Source organism: Pantherophis guttatus, chromosome 5 (assembly GCF_059756535.1).
Source record: "Pantherophis guttatus breed Tessera chromosome 5, ASM5975653v1, whole genome shotgun sequence".
Classification (NCBI taxonomy): Eukaryota; Metazoa; Chordata; class Lepidosauria; order Squamata; family Colubridae; genus Pantherophis; species Pantherophis guttatus.
In genome coordinates, this window is record NC_142067.1 from 53541135 (window position 1) to 53562144 (window position 21010).

A 21010-nucleotide genomic window follows, 5' to 3' on the forward strand; every position below is an offset into this window, starting at 1 on the left:
GGATGTGATTGGAGTTGGTATTGGTAAAAATACCAGACTGACTACACAGGTTTTATCATCATTATTCTTATTGGTTGTCTCAGAATTTGCTTTCTTTTTGCTTTGGAATTTGTTAATGATTGTAATATCATTATGGTTTACTTACTATGAGTGCGGACTTAGGAATCCCATTAGAGGCAGGGAGCTTATTAAGTTACATAGTACCAGCCTATGTTCTGTGATAGAAGTATATTTACTTTATTGCAAGAATAAGGAATTATTCTTGATTTTTCTTATTCTTTAAAAAAAAAAATTACCTTCAGTTACCAGTGCATTCTTTGTGTAGGTAATTCATCAAAAATGTTAAGAAGGGGAATTCACAAGTGTATAACATGATCCAGGATAGCAATAGCATTTAGAGACATATAAAGCTTCACAGCCCTCTCTAAGCGGTTTACAGAGTCAGCATATTGCCCCCAACAATCATTTTAATTATATTGAGATAGTTGTTTACTCCAGTCTACAGCAAAGTTCATTGTATCATTTAACAAAGATAAAAACATTCCTGTCCAGCCATTCTATGTATTATATTTAAATACATAGTTCTAAAGTTTAAACTGAAAAATGATAAGACTCCTAGATGGGAAGGTGCCATACTGAATTTACAACACACATCTATAAGCAGTGAGACATTCATATGCAGTATTCAATCATGTTTTCCCCTTTGGGATGTAGTATATGGATACCTATTAGCATTTTTAATATTTTACAGTATGTACAATTATATTGTATTTGTATACTTCACAGTTTATAATCCAGCTTTAATAACTATTTTTATATCAGAAATGAAATCCCCAAATCACTTATCAGCAACTCTGAGTGTAAAGTCAAGCAATAAAGTTTTACTAAACACCATATAAATAAATTGTACATACACAGCATTGTACTGGGTGGATAGAAATAATTGGGAGTAGGAGATCCTGCAGATGACTAGTACCTGTGCCACAAAGGGCTTTATAGTTGACAATCAGCACTTTTCATTTTATCCAGAAGCTTACTAAAGCAACCAATACAGTTCATGGAACAACAATGACACATGGGCATAATGAGTTATTCACTTTGTATCAGCTGTAGCTTTTGATGATCTTCAAGGGCAGCACCATGTAAAGTGTATTTTATTGCAATATTCCAGTCAGAAGGTAATCAAGGTTTAGTGAGCATCTGAACAGTGTCCCACTTGAGGAAAGGGCACAACTGGTATACAATATGAACCTCCTGGACACAGCTGTCACTTGCTGATTGAGCAGTAGAGGATCCCCAGGTTGTACACCTGCCTTGGAGAAACACCACCTTATCTAAAACCAACTGAAAATGGCACACAGTCAGAGCCACCCAGTCTTATCAAAATTGAGCCAAAATCTGTTCCTCTCTAGACAGCCTCCACATACTGGGTTAGTACATTGATATAGAGATAGACAAATATATATATTTGGCTATATATTTTGTATTTTAATTCCTATTAGACCCTTCAGTACTTTAGTAGGGTGGAACAAAAATAGATAATAACTTTTCAGACCTCCAAAATTTAGTGCCATTTTATTTTTTAGAATCAATGAATATAGAAGATTATAAAGACATAGGCACAGTATAAATACACTAATAGGTTATATCCATGATGGCGAACCTTTGGCACGCATGGCACAGCTGGCATGCAGACCCCTCTGCGGCTACGCCAGCCGTCACTCCAGCCGAGCTCTACCACGCATGCACACGCGCCTCCCGCTGGCCAGCTGGTCTTCGGGTCTCTGCCGTGCATGTGTGGGGGGCAAGGCACATGCGGAGGACGCACATGTGCGGGGGGCAGGGCGCATGCACTGGAGCACTCGCATTACATTTTAGGGTTTCTATCCAAGCCCCTGCCCCCCGTGCCCCATTTTGGACCTGGAAAGCCTCCTACACCAATTTGAAAGCCAAAATGGGGCGCAGGGAGGTTGGGACGCATGCATGAATTTTATCCCATTTTACTACCTTTTTTGCCATTGTAACTTTGAACGGTCACTAAACGAACAGTTGTAAGTCGAGGACTACCTGTATTTAGAAGAGAACAAATATGCTCCGCAAATACATTCCAAAGACTATAATTAAGTAAAGTTAGGCTATAGTTCACGCTATATGCTGGTTGTGAGGAGAGGGAAAATCAGCATGTAGAATATATAATAATATTTACAATTTAAAAAATTATTTTTTTAAAAAAATTATATATATATATATATATATATATATATATATATATATATATATATATATATATATATATATATATATATATATATATATATATATATAAAGAAAGAACTTAAGTCACTAGACTTCAAATAACTTTAGACAGCTTACTTTAAAAAAAAGTAGGAAAAATAAATACAAAAAAGAAACAGAACACAAAATGTAACGTTTCTGTAGCTGTTCAATGTGCCACCGGAAGTAGATCAGCTGGGTTTAGGGAATTTAGAATCATACAGGTCGATACTTTCAACCCTACCTATCGCCTTCTGACCTCAAATACTACCGCAGTTCTATCAAAACAACTTCTCACAAATCTGTTGCAGTCTCCAGAGCCGACAGCAGAGGGAACCGAACGAAAAAGCCCAGAGAAAGGCTCTACGAATGTACCATCTTTCCGGGGAGGGTCGGAGACCAACTGCAAAAGCGAATCGGTCTTCGCATCATTAAATTAGGAATCGGAACGAAACACGTGTAAGAAACTCCCTTACGACTTTTCAAAGAGAACGATCCATCCGTAATCGCCATCGCGTTCTCCGCCACTCCTGAAAAATGGTATTTCCCCAACCTGGCCGCGGAAGAGAGGGAGAGAAGCGTGACGTTCGCAAATCCAGCCACCCTTGAGACGCGCCGTTCCGTACTGTACTCCGCTTTTTCCTCCTCCTCCTCCTCCCGCTCCCTCCCACTTACAGTATTTTCCGGCTGTTGCCTCAGTCCCGCCCAGCCGTGGGACACGTCGCCCCTGCAAGAGGTGCAGCTATAGAAAGAGTTGACAACGGCGGCGGCGACCCTTTTCGGACGGTGAGTCGGAAAGCAAGCTGGGCTGACTTGGGGAAATGCAGAAGGTGCCATTTGCTCCTCTTCCTTTTTCTGCAAAGGCGGCTGCGAGGTGAGAGGCTGGACTCTCCCCTCCCGCGTTCCTTTCAGGCACAGAGCCCTTTCCCCCACTGAGCAAATCCTCCCCCCTTTTCGTTCCGGGAAAATACGTCGCCCTCGGTTCGAAGCTTTACTTCCCCTTATGGGAGCAGATGTTATCTCAATCCTTGCCACAGAGGACAAAACAAATGGGCGAGGAAGGAGGTCTGTGACGTCCCTTTTCTAAATCTGAGGTCGGAAATTCGTCCAGGTTATTGCAACCCATATGTATTATAATACACCCTTCCGTGTCTTGCCTTTTGTTCTTTGGCTACACGGGTTGGAGCGTCCGGTGATTTCCGAGATTCTACAGGATGCCTCCTGACGCTGCTCTGGTACCAGCTGTTTGTGATCGGTTTGTCTGTGTAACAGCTGTTGGGTTTTGTTTGCTTTGTAGGTAGCAGCAGCCTGTCAGCAGCAAAGAGAGAAAAGCTCTTATTGCATCACTGGAGGATTGTTTTCTTTTTTATCTTTCCTGCCTTATGTACACACCATTGTTAGCTGCATAATTTATTGCCGCTGCCTTTAAAAATGTTTAAAGACGCTTAAAGAAGAAAAACTGCTCAATTCCATTAAGCCAGCTCTTTGGACGATGTGATTTCTGCAGGGCAATGCATCACTGTTTCCTGGGTGTAAGCAAAATGAACTAAAGCGGGCAAAGAAAATATATTGCAATATTATCTAGATGTTAAATTATTGGTCTGCTATTATTTATGAAATAGCACTTCTGCCCTTCAACCAAAACCTCTATTTTAAAGCAGCATTCTGTATCTGTTTGTTTTTTTTTTAAAAAAATAGTTCAGAATAGTCTTCCATTTTTTTGTAGTTTTTGCCATCATTAGATAGCTAAATCCAAGATTGCTGCATATGCAGTGGGATGGACAAGCTGGAATTAATTTGTTTTTCTATCGGTCACAAAAAATAAATAGCCCTGGATAGTATGCATCAATTCTCCAATTAAGCATTTTAATTGTCATGAAAATCAAAGAATTCTATCAGTTGTGACTTTTCATGTTATAGTGTTCATCTGCTAAAAGAGAATGTTGATTTTGGGGCATCTTTTTAAAATTTAATATAAAAGTAGGTAAGTTATGTTCCAAATAAATAGGGTAATATCATCCTCAACTGTTCAAAGTTATAGTGGTGTTGAAAAAGAAACTTTTGACCTGTCTTCACACTTATATTGTTGCATCATCCCTGCAGGCACTTGATTTTGGCAACCAGAATGTATTTATGAGGGTTGTGGCATCTTAGGGTCACACGATCACCATTTGCGACCCTCCCAGTTGGTTTCTAACAAAGTCAATGGGGGTAAACCACATTTGCTTAGTGGCCATGTGATTCACTTAACAACCATGGCAAAAAGGGTGCAAATTCAGGCAGTCATATTATGACTTAATGACCAGATCCAATTGTGGTCATAGGTTTTCTGCTGTGGTCCCCACCCTCATGTGAGATCCATTCCTACACTCCTGGACTTCCAGAAGAGCCTTAAAATTTGGGTTTGCCCCTGCTACATTGGGAATGACTGATGGGGTAGAGAAGATTTTCAACCCACCAAGCTGCCCATCTTGCTTTTAATTTAAAATTTTGTTATTCTTAATTGTGTTTAGCACCTTTTAACTTTTTCTAATATTGTAAGCTACCCAGGGTCACTATATTAGTGAGATGGGCAACATAGAAATGTAATAAATAACTTGAGGACTACCTGTGTTTACCAAGTATGTAGAGCTTCATTTTTTAGAATGCAAGAAACTATCAATATCATAAAGTAAACCTATTATATTTTTATAATAGCAGGATACTAATCCAAAAGGCAAGTTCCAACATTGTTTCTCAAACTTTATGCTTTATGGGGTTGCTCATCAGGTGGATTGTACAGTTCTTTACTAGAGTACATGATCCTGTTTCCAGGACAGTAATAAGCCTATAGTTGATCACTCAGGCCTATCACTTTCCTGGAAGCAGGATCGTGTACTCTAGTAAAGGGCTATAGAGCCCACCTGATGAACAATCCCTAACAGTAGAAAAGTTTGAGAAACAATGTTGGAACCTACAAGGGCTAGCTAATTTATGGCTGGAATAGTTGTTTTACAAGCTTGACTGATCCACTTCATTTTTTATCAGCATTATGTGATCGCTCACTGAAGCATGTCCTGAGTCCTATTGGAGAAGGGCGGTATAGAAATGGAAACAAATAAATAAATAAAAATGTAGCTCCAGAAACATATGTTTGGATTAGACAAATTCATGAAGGAAATTGGCTAGCTCTTGCAATGGTTATATGTTACTTTCAAAATTGGAGCCTATATGCCTCTCAATTCCAATTATTGGTATTTGAGAATACAACAGTGCTCATGTTCTGTTGTCTTCTAAAAGGCATCAAAAGGTAGGCCTTTTATTCACTAAATATATTTTAGTTTAATTGAACAAAAATTTGAAACATTCTTAATTCTAGGCTCTTAATTGAGTTTGCTGTCCTTCCATTAAAAAAATTTCCATTATTATCAATGTACCTGGGGAATAATTTTGTGATTTCTACTTTTAAATAATAATTACTGGACATAAATCCATCCAAGCATTCTACTGCACTTATAAATCTACTGCACTCAGACAAATTAACACCTACAGCAATCAGAGTAGGAACAAATAGGTAGGTGTGCCATTCATAGCATCTACTTAGATATACACCATTAGATATGAGGAATCTCTATTGAATCTATGTAGGGTAGTTGGAATCCATTCTCAATTTTAATATTTCAAACTAATTTGGAGTAGTCATTCAGGATTCCCAGCAGCTTCTAAAACCCAATCCAGCATATGCATGTACTCTCTGCTGTTTGGGGAATCCTGGGAGTTGAAGTCTGCACAACTTAAAAGTTGCCAAGATGGAGAAACATGGTCTTAGATAATTGCCTTTCCAATTGCCATGTCCTGGACGTTCTTATTTATAGTAGTTGTATATTTATGTAAATGTGTGCAGATATAAAAACCTTTTTATAGAGATATACCTACAGTTTCAAAAGTAAAACTTTTGAAAAGCTATAAAAGGATTACAGTTAAGCAATTAAAATATGAATATTGCTTATTCCATGCATTACATTTCATGTGGCGAAAAATAAATTATGTCAGAGTGACAGAATGCTAGACTTAAAAGTGAAGTATATGTATTCACATATTGAATTAAGTACGTGATGCTTTTAGTCATGAACTGCAAATGTGTGTAATGTTACAATCCCTACTGTGTAATCCCTATTACAGTGGTAATGCTGCAGATTGAGCAAAAGATCCAAATCAGGATATTGCCTGGCTTCTAGCAATGCTGAAATGAGAAAATGGTTTAAGAGTATGCAAGTAGTAACACAATTGATATAAATGGATACCTTGATACTATTGCTAATATATTTTCCATATTGCTAGGAAAATAGATATTTTATATGTAAAACATTCAGACGGCATTTTATAGAAATATATGTCACATTATTATGTACTAATTTATTATAGCCATCCCACTTCAGAAGGCTCTGAAATCTTTGAAATCTTAACTATTTTATTAGTTATAACATTTCTAACTCTGCTATGTTTTCAGGCATGGTTATGATACCGATAGCAGTTGCTATGTAAAAATTTACCTCATTGTTTCATAATAGAATGTTTAATAATAATATTGTATAATTGCAATGTAAGAACCACTGATAAAACAATTATTATCAAAAGAACAATCAGTTATATCAAAAACAGATAAAAACAGCATTAAAAACCCACAGCTCATGAACGTCATCTGAAAGACAAAGATCCTGACCAAGCAGGATTGCCCATAGAAAAGAACAGACTTGGCCAGCTTGTCTAATATCCTGGATTATTAGTAGGTCATTCAGTACTTGAATGAATATTCTTTATTATTTTTCTGTCAAGTAGAGAAAGAAAAGCCTTTCCTGAATAATATATTGGAAAAGCTACACCTTGAACAAATTTTATTCCAGAATTTGGTCTGGAAATCAACTGGCAACCAATGAAATTGTTATAACAAGGGAGCAGTATGTGGTAAACAATTTGCCTGTAATTGTCTGAATTCATAGAAGTTTTTGAAGTTATTCAGATATTTAAGACATTGTTGCAATCAACTGATATCACCAAATCTGCGTATTCCATTTTTATTTTTTTTTACAAAAGCACAGGCAAACTGTAAATGTATTTTCAGTTTGTTGACCCAGTCAACCACTTCAGTTGCATTCCCTCATCCAATCAAGACTCAGTGCCAGGCCTAGATGGTGACAATAATTCATTCAAGCTATGAAAAGAAATAAGAGGTTCTCCCTGATACGTTGTATTGATTTAAAATGTATTTTCCTAAAATTCACATGAGGAAGATGTAACTGATACTTTCTTAAGTAATTATATGCTGTACTCTCTTAATCTAAGATATCTACTTTTGGTATTGACATTTCATGTGATTTTCTTTAAGTTAATCATTAACTTGGTTGTTAATGCAGGAAGAAAATGTTTAATGCTTATATGTAATCCATGAAATAAAATACATTTAATTTAGTGAAAATTAGTTTACTAAACTCATCTCTTTCTTCTGGATATTTATAAAAATAAAGCATAGCTAGAAAATAAAATATGCATTTATTTATATAAATGTGTTTTCATGTTTATATAAATAAATGTCAATTTAATATTGAGTATGAGTTGGTCTCAATTCTACAGTTTCATATGAAAGTAACATGAACAATATTTATATCTATTGAGTAGTCTGAATATTGAACTACAATAGCATACCAAAGCTATGGTCCTTGTGTGTTTTTTTTTTTTTTGATGTAAAGTTTATCATTATATGCTGAGCGTAAATTAATTCTTTTAATTTTGATTTTCTGTTTTTATTTAAAATATTTACAGACATATATCTATAAAAAATAAACTTATAAAATGTTTGCTTTTAGTTCCTCAGAGCATTTTGATATGATCATTTAAAATGGATCCAGAAGAGCAGGAGTTGCTTGGCGATTATAGGTACAGAAATTATTCTTCAGCAATTGATAAAGCTTTGAGGAATTTTGAATCTTCAAGTGAATGGGCAGATCTCATATCTTCTCTTGGGAAACTCAACAAGGTATAGTATCTGTCTTTTTAAAGTATAAGTTTTTTTAATAAGATGTTAAGAAAGTAGCAATATCATCTATCTAAGGTATTTTAGTTGCAATATATTCCAATAGTGATGAATAGCTATGAGAGTGGGATCATAAGAAAGGCTAAGAGACAAAAATTTCACATTTTTTGAATTGTGGTATTGGACTTCAAGGAGATCAAATCAGTCAATCCTAAAGGAAATCAATTCTGACTGTTCTTTGGAAGGCTAGATACTAAAACTGAAGCTCAAATACTTTGGCCATCTAATGAGAGAATTCATTGAAAAGACCCTGATTGGGAAAGATTGAAGACAAAAGGAGAAGGGGATGACCGAGGATAAGATGGTTAGATAGTGAAGAACATGAATTTGGGCAAACTGAGAGATAATGGAGGACCGGGGGGCGGCTGGCGTGCTATGGTCTGTGGGTCAGAAAGAGTCCAACATGACTTAGCAACTGAACAACAAGTATAATACTAAAAACCTACAATAAAATATCTCCTATAATGAATAATAACAAAGAGGCTACTAGCTGTTCAACAAGCTTAAAACAGAGAACATTCACAAAAATCGGATTTCTCTGTATTAGATTATTTCTAAATACAATGAAGATTATTTTTAAAAAAAATTTGATTTATATGCCGCCCTTCTCCGGAGACTCAGGGTGGCTTACAATGTGCTAAGCAATAGCCTTCATCCTTTTGTATATTTATGCAAAGTCAGCTTATTGCCCCCACAACTGGGTTCTCAATTTACCTACCTTAGGATGGAAGGCTGAGTCAACCTTGAGCCTGGCGAGATTCGAACCTGCAGTAATTGCAGGCAGCTGGTCTTAATAACAGGGTGCTTTAGACCACTGTACTACCAAGGCTCTTCAAGTACAATGAAGGAATATTTTTCAAATACTTGAAAACCTTTTTGTCTGTAGGAAGTCATATGTGCATAAGAGAATGGAGTCTAAAAAGAGATTGAAGTTTACCATTCATAAATGTTATTATTGGGAAATAGTTGGTTTTTACTGTATATATTTGGGTGATCCTTTCCAGTACTAAATACAGTGAGATTAAAGTGAGAGCTCCTGTCTTTCTACCTCTTGAATGAGTATATTGGCTACAGTCATTTAAAGGTCGTTTGGTTTCTTCAATATTTTTAGGCTACACATAGACATCATACTTATATTTTATTTCAGATTTTAAATAAATAAATAACTCAGCCTTCCATCCTTCCGAGATAGGTAAAATGAGGACCCGGTTTGTGGGGGCAATAAGCTGACTTTGTATAAAATAGAACACCTCTTGGGGGGGGGGGGCAAAAGCCCTACTAAGCAGGTATATACAAAAGTATGAAGGCTATTGCTTAAAAGCATTGTAAGCCGCCCTGAGTCTCCAGAGAAGGGCGGCATATAAATCAAACTAATAAATAATAAATAAATAAACTTTATTGTCATTGTACATGTATACACAGTATACCCATACAACGAAATTCACTTAACACCCAAAGACCAGGTCCAACACACATAACAATCCCCAAACACAATACATTATCAAAGAACATTTCATTGTATATTTTCCATATATGTTTATTTTCTTCCAATGTAATTGCAGTTCTAAAAATGAAGCTTTCTTATTTACTACATGACTGTTTTCTTTTTCAACTGATATTTATTTTGGTTAGTGTTGCTGGTAAAAGAAATTCTTTGGGAAGATACTTTGTATGGGATTATAATTAATTCTGTTGGTTTCTCTAGAAAATTAACAAATCTAGGTGAATGCGGTGCCCAGGTATAATGACTAGTTAGGCTCAAAAATATATGCTCTCTTTGTACTTCTTTATATCAACGTCAGTCATAAATATTTTAATACTTACTTGACTGGAGCACGGAATCATTATTTTAGTAACTATTAAAAGAGAGCTCTGTAAAATGGTTATTTATTTTTATAATAGTTTCAGTGCAGTGTTTTCTACTCCTGCAGAGAAAGAAAACAACATACAGTATTTCTTATGTTGTAGTTAGCCTGTTGTGTTTATGTTTTTAAAAACTTTTCTCAACCTCTCCATCCCACCCTTTTCAGATATGTGAGAGTAGCTATTTTCTACAGGTCATTATAATACTTGAAAAATGTTCACCAGATAGGTAAGCATTCCTGACAGTTGCAGTATTTGTTCTTGCTGGTTTATTTGACAAAAGTTATTATTTCTAAAATCTCGTAATTGGTTTAGGGATTTAATCTGGTGAAGTGATATATTAAATAATAAATATAGACATTGCCAAAATACATCCATGGGTTTTGTGATCAGTTTTTATAAAGATCTCTGGAACTCTGTTAAAGAAAATTTCTGCATTTTAATTCTCTAAAATAAAAATATAACTACAATTTGGTTCCTAATTCATACTAATTTAAATTTAATATGTAATTCTTACTTAATTATTTTACAGGCTCTTCAAAGTAATTTGAAGTATTCCCTTTTACCAAGACGCTTGATTATCAGTAAAAGGTTGTCCCAGTGTTTACACCCAGCATTACCTAGTGGAGTGCATATAAAAGCACTGGAATCCTATGAAGTAATATTTAAAATTATTGGAACAAAATGGCTTGCAAAGGACTTATTTCTCTACAGGTAAACTTTGAGGATTTTTAAAGCCTAGTTTTATTGACAGTCCTCTTTCTACTTATCTTCTAAGTAAGGTCCAGCTAGTGTTAATTGCTTTTAGGAATCTTTATTAATTAGTGTGTAAGGTTAAACCATGCTTAGTATGGAGGAATATACTATAGCTTTAGAAATACAAACACCAATTGCCTCCCTTCCTTCGGCTGTGGCTATTTAGAAAACACCAGATCTCTTTTAATTATAGCTTTGCTTGCATTTTAATTGTGATTAATATAACTAATCAATTTAATCAACTATGGTAGACTAGTTTTGAGAAATAGCACTAATGAACAATCATAAATTCCCTGGGTTTGTGGATCAGAACATTTTGTAATTAAAATATTATCTATCTATCTATGTCTGTCTGTCTGTCTGTCTGTCTGTCTGTCTATCTATCTATCTATCTATCTATCTATCTATCTATCTATCGTGTTTCCCCAAAAATAAGACCCTGTCTTATATTTTTTTGAACCCCGAAATAAGTGCTTGGCCTTATTTTCAGGGATGTCTTATTATTTTGGGGCACGTGGAGCAAGACGGGGCTCTTCTTGCTGTCTTATCTGGTTTCCAGCTCTGTCTCCCTAACCCTAACCAGAGGAAATGGCGGGGACCGGCTGCGCATGCGTTTAAATATTTTCGGGAAGGGCTTATTTTCAGGGGGGGCTTATTTTAGCACATTCACTCAAAAGCCCGATTGGGCTTATTATCAGGGAATGTCTTATTTTAGGAGAAACAGGGTATCTATCTATCTATCTTATCTATTATATATATTTTAATTACAAAACTTCCATGTTCTCAAAAAGCGGAGGACAGATTTATAGCAGCTTGTTCTCATAATATGTTTATAATTCAATATCCAAGATAATACAGGCAGAGATTGAATTTTCCCTATCCCTCTCTGTGTCTCTCCAGTTCAGGCCTTTTTCCATTGCTTGGAGTTGCAGCACTGTCAGTGAAACCTGTCTTGCTCGATTTGTATGAAAAATATTTTCTCCCACTTCAGAAATCTCTCCTGCCCAGTCTTCAGGCCTTCTTAATTGGCCTTTTGCCTGGTTTGGAGGAAGGGTCAGAATTCTATGACAGGTAAAGTATTTCTTTCACATAAAAAATTAAAATAATAAATACATTTTAACTCTCTTTTCATTCCATACCTACAGTGGGAACCAGGGAAAGATGAGTGACGAAAAATAAAGCCAGGAATGCAGTACTGCATACTCTTCTTTTATTTGGTCAGGGCCATGTATTAAGCAGAAGCTTCAGTGCAGACAATCAGGTTTTTCCTGGTACATGCTGGAGGAAAATTATTGGGAGATGTCTTTCCACTAGAAAAGTTCTGGTCCAAACCAGAAAACGTTTTCAGCTTATCATTTATTATCATTCTCAACCAAGTATTTTATATTTCAAACCTTATACTCTGCCTTTTTGAAGAAAAAAGCAAAAAAAAAAAAAAATAAAGTTAAAGGTTATGCTAAGTAACATATGCAACCGATCATAAATTGCAGTCATGATGAAGAAAAATTGAAAATGGAACATTTTGAACATATATATAGTTTATTAAATGAACCAGAAATCTGTATTCACACCGTGGTTTATAATCCACAGTGGCTAGATTAATTCAGTATGCTAACTCAACATCAAGCAAGCTATGACTTAAATCAATTAAAAGCTTCACTCAGCAAAAAAAAAATCAGTAGATTAAGATTCAGTTCTCTTCCATTTAGCTTTCACATATATAGTAGTTTAGGAGTTAAAACCCAGTAGTAGAAACAGAGACCAGTAGATCCAAATATTGATGATTCTTCAACCTAAATCTAAGATTGCTTTATCTACAAGGTTCATGAAGTTGTTGAATAGTTTAGAGAACAAAATGGAAGCCTGTGGGTATAAGTATAAAGCAAAGAGATTATCAATTATCTCCCCTCCTTGGAACAAGAATAATTACACAATTTCCATCCCATAATAATATGGTCAATAATACCAAAGAACTTTTAAGAGATCCAGAAAAACTAAAATAGTTATTATCCCCCACCTGACCAGGCCTCATCCTACAAATCCATAACCACTCTTGCTCTTTCAGATAGTTTCCATCATAACATTAGGCTGAAAACAAGACTTAAAAGGATTTACCTCATTTAGATGAAATGTCTGTTTTCAGAGTTCTCAGAAAATTCTTATATGAGCTTTTACTGGTGTACCTTTCTCTGTAAAGATTTTATAAATCAATCTTAGATTTGAAGTGAAAGCCTATATCTTCAATGTGGAACCACTGTAGTTTAGAGGTCTCTCTTCTTTTTTCTTAGGAATTTTTCTAAACATTGCAAAAAATACATTATTTAATATGTATAGTATAGATTTTAACATCAGCATGTGCCAAATTAATTTATTTTAATTTTGTAACTGCATAATCTCTTTTCTTGTTTTACAGGACTGATGCTTTGCTTGTGAAGTTGTCCCTTGTAATTGGAAAAGAAGTGTTCTATTCTGCCTTGTGGGCCAGTGTCTTGGTTAGCCCTTCTGTAAGACTACATGCTTCCCTTTTTGTTGTCAGTCATATCAACAGAGCAATACCTGGAAAGCAGCAGAATTATATAATGGGGACTGATCCTAATCTCACAGTAGGTTAAATAAATTATCTTTGTTTTTATATGATAAATAAATAATGAAGAAAAATGGAAAATTGCAGATAAAATCATACAATTTGGGAAGAAATATTACTCTTCAATTGTTGCATTTTCATTATTTTCTTAGTTAATTGTTAGTTGGCACTAACATACAGTGCCTATGTATATATCAAGGTCACTGTTATGAGATGGATGGCTCTATAAATCATATAAATAAATAATTGAATCCCTATGAAACGTGCATTAGGATAATATATTCTGGTAGAAGTGCTTCCTCCTTTAACTGCTTTGAAAAGAAAGCCTTTTATAAGGCAACTAATGCAACTGGAGGCAAATGTTCCATTTTCTGTGCAATGCATAGCAAATACATACTCATTAAAATTAAGTTTATTACTCAAGTTACAATTTGTATGTTCTGTCCATAACCATCATGCTAATTAGTTTCCTTGACTGCATTCTATGGAGGTTTGTGTAAAATTTAAATATTAATTCATTGTTCAAGGATGCGTAAGCCCTTATGTAACTATTTATGCAACATGGACATGGAGAATGCATTCATATGCCCATCATAATATTCCCTTTCTGTAAGCAACATTATGGGCAGCACAGAAAAGGAATAATATATAATAAGCCAAAGAAGTACAGAAGAGGAAAAAGAGAAAAATTAATTGCATTTAGTTTATATCAGCCTCATTCACCACATTTCTGAATATCATTCTATCCTTGTTGCTACCACATCCATAGGTCACTTCATACAATACCTTTTTTACTGATTTTTCACTTCTCTCACGTCCACACAAGCACAACTTTCTTTGTCACTTCATATATTTGTCTTGTGATTTGATTCTCATAGTTCTCTTCATATACCCAAATCACTGCAGCATTCTTTGATAATGATCACTTAATTCTATATTCAGTCCATATTATTTCAGCATCCCTTCCTTCCTGACCCTAATTAAGATGCCCATCTGGTTAAAAACAAGAAGAAATAGCCATTGCTATTACAACCTATTATGTTTCCCCTACTATATTGATCTATTATTTAGATGTAATAGAATGGGAGGAAGTAAGCTGTTATATACAACAATTTTAAGTTCACTCCTTGTTTTATTTTAATTATTCATTACATGCAGTAAACCACATACTGCTATCGTATTTCTGCCAGCTTTTTTAACCTTAAAATTCCTCCATCCGTTTTAACATATTTAGTAAACATGTTAACAAAAAACACAAATTCATCTAGTTGGTCTTGATTTTCACATTTATGTGCCATTTGCAATTATTCAATTCATTTTCTCTGACAACCATTGGTTTTGATATATTAATTATATATTTCATGTACTTTGTTGCATCATACAGTTTGTATAACATTTAAGTAAATCATTCAGGTTTTCAGTCAGCAACTTGATAATATTGCATATAGAAGCATTCATACATTGATAACCTCAGATAATTTCACCTTAATGTCACCACATACATTCTTTTTTCATTTGCCAATAAGTGCATTAAACAAGGAAGGGCCATAATGCATTCTTACCTTACTCCTTGCTCAGTGTTAAATCATTTGTCATTATGAGTGCTTTGCTTCCATTATTATCTGGTCTTTCTTATACATTTGGCAATCAACATTCAATCCATATTCATGGAAATATCCAATAATTCAAATTTATTCACTTTATAATATACTTTACTCAACAATCAACAAACATAATTACATTTCTTTCTGATATTCACATATTTCTCAACTATTTCTTGCAAAAACAAAATTATAGTGAAAATTATTTCCTGCCTGGCACAAAGCTGTCCCACCCTTCCAAACTTCGTTCATTATATCTTTCTGCATATTAAGTATATTTTAGTAGGTATGCCTCCTGTTTTGGTGAAATTCAGGCAATAGTATGTTGATGCCTAAAATAGTCTCTGAATTACTACTCTAGCTTGCATAGAATAAATAGGATTAGGATTAGGATGAAATTTGGCTTTTGAAATTTCTAATATGTGGACAAGGGTGTCCAAATTTGCTAGTACTGTTAGTTGGGAATGTTGGATGTAACATACAACTTGGCTTATACTTTTTTTGCTAAAGAACGCTTGTGTTTACTGAAAATGAGAATACAGTTATTTCACATAATGAACCATTATCAAGGAGCAGGTTTGTGAAAGAGAGAATACTATACTTTTAAGGATTCTTACCAACCTGTTTACATGAGAAACTTAGTTCTTTTGAATGGACTTTACCTTGAATTGTGGTTGTTGCTTCGGTTTATGTCCAAAATAATGTCTCTTAGAAGTTTGTCAAACATAAATTCAGAAACTTTGACTGAAGCTTTTAATCATGGCCTTTTCTAGTACTGGGCCTGCCATATATTCTTTGGGCAATTGGTACAAAATGCTTCAGTTCAGTAATTTACAGATGTTATCTGCAAGAAAAAACCTCTTCAGTGATTGCTAATAGGTTTCTATCGAGTGTAATTCAAAATGCTACAGGTATTGACCTATAAAGTCAAATGTGGTTTGCATCAATATATTGTATCTTCAGGACCACAACCTCTACTTTGAATCAATCTCTCAGTACAATTATCCCAAAGTGATCATTGATGATCCCTCTTCAGAATTCTGTGTTATTAGGAAGTAGGAATAGTCTGATATAGGAAATGATGCAGTCTCATCTTTTTTATGACTAGGAGATTATTTGAAGTTTGTAAGTATTGTTTATAAAATTGTTCATAATGATTTATTAATTTAATTATTGTATGAGATAATTTATTTAGATGTTACTAATTTTGGTAATTATGGATGTGGAATGTTAATAGCATCATTTTCATAGTTCTACTTGCTAAGATATTTAATTGTCTATTGTTACATTATATTGTAGAAGCTTTATATGTTGTTATAAACTGTCATGAGTCAGATTGGAGTTGGCAGCAAGCAAATAAGATAAACAAATGCATTAATGTGAGCAAATATATTAAGTGTATAAATACATTAAGTTTTGATTGTTAACAAACTATTTCCACTCTGAAAAATTTGACCTCCCCTCTTATTGTATGCCAGCTCTTAAAAAAAAAGTTGCTAACATATCATTTTGTCTTTAATTGTTGAATAATTTAACATGATTCTGAGTTTAAGGTATAGTTCTATTATTCCTTTTCAGTGGACACATTCCTCAAATAATTTGGGGAAGGGAGTCCACAAAATAATCCCTGTATCATCTTATTTTTTAATTAGCTGAGGAAACGTTTTCTTTCTTTTTTTTTTCATTCAGAATGTAAGTTAATTAATTTTCTGATTACGATGTGGAAAAAGATTTAAAATTGAGAACTGCTGGATTTTAAAAATCAATTCCTACTACACTTTTGTCATGAAGTGCCAGTCTACAGAGGAAAAGGAAATGATCAATCTACTGGGGGTTATATCAAATGTCATTTCACTTTTTTTCTAGATACAAGCTATTTGTGTGTCGATGCTGGATTCAAATGTTCTTGTACAAAGAAACACTTTGGAAGTGGTTCTCTTCTTTTTCCCATTATATTCTTCTTTGGTAAGCAAATTATTTTTATTCAATTATTTTTGACTTTCCCAAAGGTGCTTTTCAAAAGGCAATTGGACTTCCTTGGATTTTTTTCCTTGAAAACGTTTTGCTTCTGTAAATAAGCATCCTGATTCAGGTGACCTTAAGATTACAGATAAATCTCTAAGTAGCCTCAATGACTCAGAATGCTAATGGTGACCTTCAGAGTATTAATGATCAGATGACTGCAAAGAATATAAATTCTTCTATTCCCCACCATTCAGTCAGAACTGAAGAAGCTTCTTGGATGAGAAGTGAAATGTTTTCAAGGGAAAAAAACCAAGAAAGTTCAGTTGCCTTTTGAAAAGCACCTTTGGGATAACCATGACCTGGATGATTGAATATTTATCTCCGTTCATATTTACCTTTGTTTACAAAATATCATGGAAGATTCCTGGTAAGATTACTCCTATGTATATTTGTGTTCAATAACTAGTTGTTTACTATTTAAGACAAATCAAGGTATCAATAACATATATTTGGACAGACTTCACTGTAACAAATCATTAGGTTCTGGTGGTATCCACTTGAGATAGTCTTGATTCATTGTTATCTCCAAGTCAACAATGAGGGTAGCATTTCTCCAAAGCCCAACTGAGAGAAATTTTTATTATTTATTTATTTATTTATTGAATTTGTATACCGCCCTACTCCCGAAGGACTCAGGGCGGTGAACAGCCAAATAAAATACATATAATACAAATGTTAAAAAACCATTAAAATACAATTAAATAATTGGCCCGGAAAACAAAATTTAAAACACCCCAAATTCATAAGACAAATTTAAAATTTAAAAATTTTTAAAAAATTTAAAAACAGTTTAAAAAAGAGGTTAGGCCAGGCCAGCCTGCTGGAAAAGAAATGTTTTGATGGCACGGCAGAAAGCGCGCAGGTCCGGGATCCTCCGTATCTCCAGGGGGAGCTCGTTCCAGATGGCGGGTGCCCCCACAGAGAAGGCTCTCCCCCTGGGGGCCGCCAGTCGACACTGTTTGGCCGACAGCACCCTGAGGAGCCCCTCTCTATGGGAACGTACTGGTCGGTGAAAGGCTACTGGTGGCAGAAGGTGGTCTCGTAGATACCCCGGTCCTAAGCCATGGAGCGCTCTAAAGGTGGTAACCAAAACCTTGAAGCGCACCCGGAAGACCACCGGGAGCCAGTGCAACTCGCGCAGGAGGTGGGTCACATGGGAGCGCCACGTCGCTCCCATAACCACCCGCGCGGCCGCATTCTGGACCAGCTGGAGCCTCCGGGTGCTCCTCAAGGGGAGCCCCATGTAGAGAGCATTGCAATAATAGTGGGAGAGAGGAACTGGCTAACTATTATGAAAAACAATGGATTAAAATGTATCTTGGGCCAATCTAACAAGGTAACTTTTATTCTAATGAATAATTTTGTTTGGTTCTCATTTTCCAACCCACTATTCCCACAGAAAATGAAAAATTAATTTTAAAAAATAATATTTTTAATACATATCTTATTGTTTTAATGCATTTATTTTAACGATTTTTATATTTCTAAACTGTTTCAACTGCTTTGCTGCTTTAGCTTCCCATGAAGCTAAACTGTGGCTTCATGGTAAGCAATATAGCAATATATTGTAAAAAATCAATAATAACGTATTGAAAAAATCAATAGCTTAATAGGGGCAGGTACAAAACAATAGCTTATAGGCAACCTACTACTGTCTAATACAATTCTCAGACATTTCTTTACAAATTGTGAATTATGTACAGTATAGAAGTATGAATTGTGTGAATGATAACATTCTTAATGCCATCCCCACAGAAAATGAAAAATGAATTTTAAAAAATATTATTTTTAATACATATCTTATTGTTTTAATGCATTTATTTTAACAACTTTTATTTTATATTTCTAAACTGTTTCAAGATGTGGCTTCATGGGAAGCAATATAGCAATATATTGTAAAAAAATCAATATAACATATTGAAAAAATCGATAGCTTAATAGCTTATAGGCAACCTACTACTGTCTAATGCAATCCTCAGACATTTCTTTACAAATTGTGAATTATGTACAGTATAGGAGTATGAATTGTGTGAATGATAATATTCTTAATGTTGCTGGTATTGTGTGGTTTTCTTCTGCATTTTCTGCTGTGCTTTAGTTTTTGTTAAAAGACATGTGGTTTCAGCTGACTTGTTGATTCTTTGTTTAGGACCCAAATGAGAGTGCTATTCCATTGCATAGATCTGATGTGGTTCATATTCTTTCAGCAGCTGCACAAACTCTCTTAAGAAGAGATATGTCACTAAACCGAAGACTATATTCATGGTTGCTAGGTATGGTACCACATATAGTTGGGGGTTTTTTTTGCATTCTTTAATTATTCTGAAATTATTTTTCAGAATAAGGTAGGGGTTGAGATATTAAATCTCAAATAGTGTACAGTAATCTAATTTATATTCTTACAAAGAAATATCTGTTATTCTTTGTCCTCAAAATACTTCCCTGGAAAGGAAGTATCATGTGCATATCAAATGCAACAGAGCTGAAGATAACTGATGCAATCCTAATGGCAAGAAATAGCGGTGGAGCAATAGGAAAAGAAATGTTCATGTTTTGCTATGATTTCTTGTTTTATTAATTAAAACTATAATGCTATATTGTATATTTTTTCTTGTTACAATTATCTTTTTTAAGGTTCTGATATCAAAGGAAGGGCTTCTGTACCAGAGCTATCTATTAATGCATCCTTAGAAGATTATGGCCACATTTTTTTTGAAAAATACTCCAAAGAACTTTTAGTTGAGGTAGGTCCATATTATACTCTTTAAAAGATGACTTCATTAAGTGGTGACAGTCTAATATTAGATTAATAAATTGTTGTTGCTACTGGTTCTGGCTACTATTATATAAAACCAGCTTTCAGAATCTTAAATGGAAAAGTGAAAATTCAGACACTCGGCAACTGACTCATATTTATGATGTTTGCAGTGTCCCAGGGTCATGTGATTATGTGACCTTCATGTGAAGGTCACATGATATTGTGACCTTCTGACAAGCAAGGTCAATGGGGAAGCCAATTCACTTAACAATCATGTTACTAACTTAACAACTGCAGTGATTCAGTTAACAACTATGGCACGAAAGGTTGTAAAATGGGGCAAAATAAACTTAACAAATGTCTCACTTAGCAACTGAAAAGTTGGACTTAATTGTGATTGTAAGTTGAGGACTACCTGTATAATGGAATAGTGCTTGAAAAAGCAAGATCAAAAAGAAAGCGATGAAAAATCTGGAAACTAGGAGTAAAAGTATCTTCTGATTGATTTTCTGATACGGGCTGAATTAACTGCAATTGTCCTTTTTTCTTCCTAAAATTTTAGTTCCGTTCAATTTAAATGCAGTGTTTTCCTTCTCCTACAGGAGTTAATTAATTTATAGTGTCATTTTAAGAATAGTGTTGAATTTTTCAAATTAATTTATTGGATTTTTAATAATAAATAATTACTAATAAAAATTAGCTAAAATTATTTAAAAGGCAGAGAAAAACTAATTTGCACGGTTGTCAATGTTTTTTTCTTTGATTAATAGGGTTTAATTGAAATACTACATCAGAAATTTTCAGAATCTGACTTGGAAGAACAGCACCATGCATATTTGAAGCCATTCCGCATTCTCATAAGCCTACTTGACAAGCCTGAAATAGGTAAGAGAAAGAGAAACTTTTCTTCAAGAACTAAATGTGCTAAATCACAGTATGGACAAACACAGGTTTCTATTGAAAAGCATGTGATAATTTATCACTTGACATAGATGCTGGTCAATCATTTAAGTTAACATTATCTAAATACAACTTCAATGTTCTTCAATATTTCTTACATTCATTATTAATTTGAATAC

General features: G+C 34.5%; 2 protein-coding genes across 3 annotated transcripts in view; one reads left to right on the forward strand and one right to left on the reverse strand.

Moving 5' to 3' along the window:
- The window catches only part of SETD4 (SET domain containing 4), a 33573-nt gene extending 30801 nt beyond the window's left edge, over positions 1 to 2772 (reverse strand). The window contains exon 1 of the mRNA XM_034440514.3: positions 2751 to 2772. The gene's annotated coding sequence lies outside the window, so the exon portion shown is untranslated. The remainder of the gene's footprint in view (positions 1 to 2750) is intronic.
- The window catches only part of DOP1B (DOP1 leucine zipper like protein B), a 60932-nt gene continuing 42569 nt past the window's right edge, over positions 2648 to 21010 (forward strand). The window contains exons 1-9 of one of the 2 annotated variants that reach the window (XM_034440282.3): positions 2648 to 3060; positions 8118 to 8287; positions 10740 to 10921; positions 11864 to 12034; positions 13377 to 13566; positions 17015 to 17113; positions 19323 to 19446; positions 19808 to 19917; positions 20702 to 20816. In XM_034440282.3, the coding sequence (XP_034296173.2) occupies positions 8150 to 8287; positions 10740 to 10921; positions 11864 to 12034; positions 13377 to 13566; positions 17015 to 17113; positions 19323 to 19446; positions 19808 to 19917; positions 20702 to 20816 (1129 nt within the window). In that variant the 5' untranslated portion in view covers positions 2648 to 3060; positions 8118 to 8149. Of the gene's footprint in view, positions 3149 to 8117; positions 8288 to 10739; positions 10922 to 11863; positions 12035 to 13376; positions 13567 to 17014; positions 17114 to 19322; positions 19447 to 19807; positions 19918 to 20701; positions 20817 to 21010 lie in introns of both variants that reach the window. The other variant, XM_034440330.3, reaches the window with a different exon arrangement.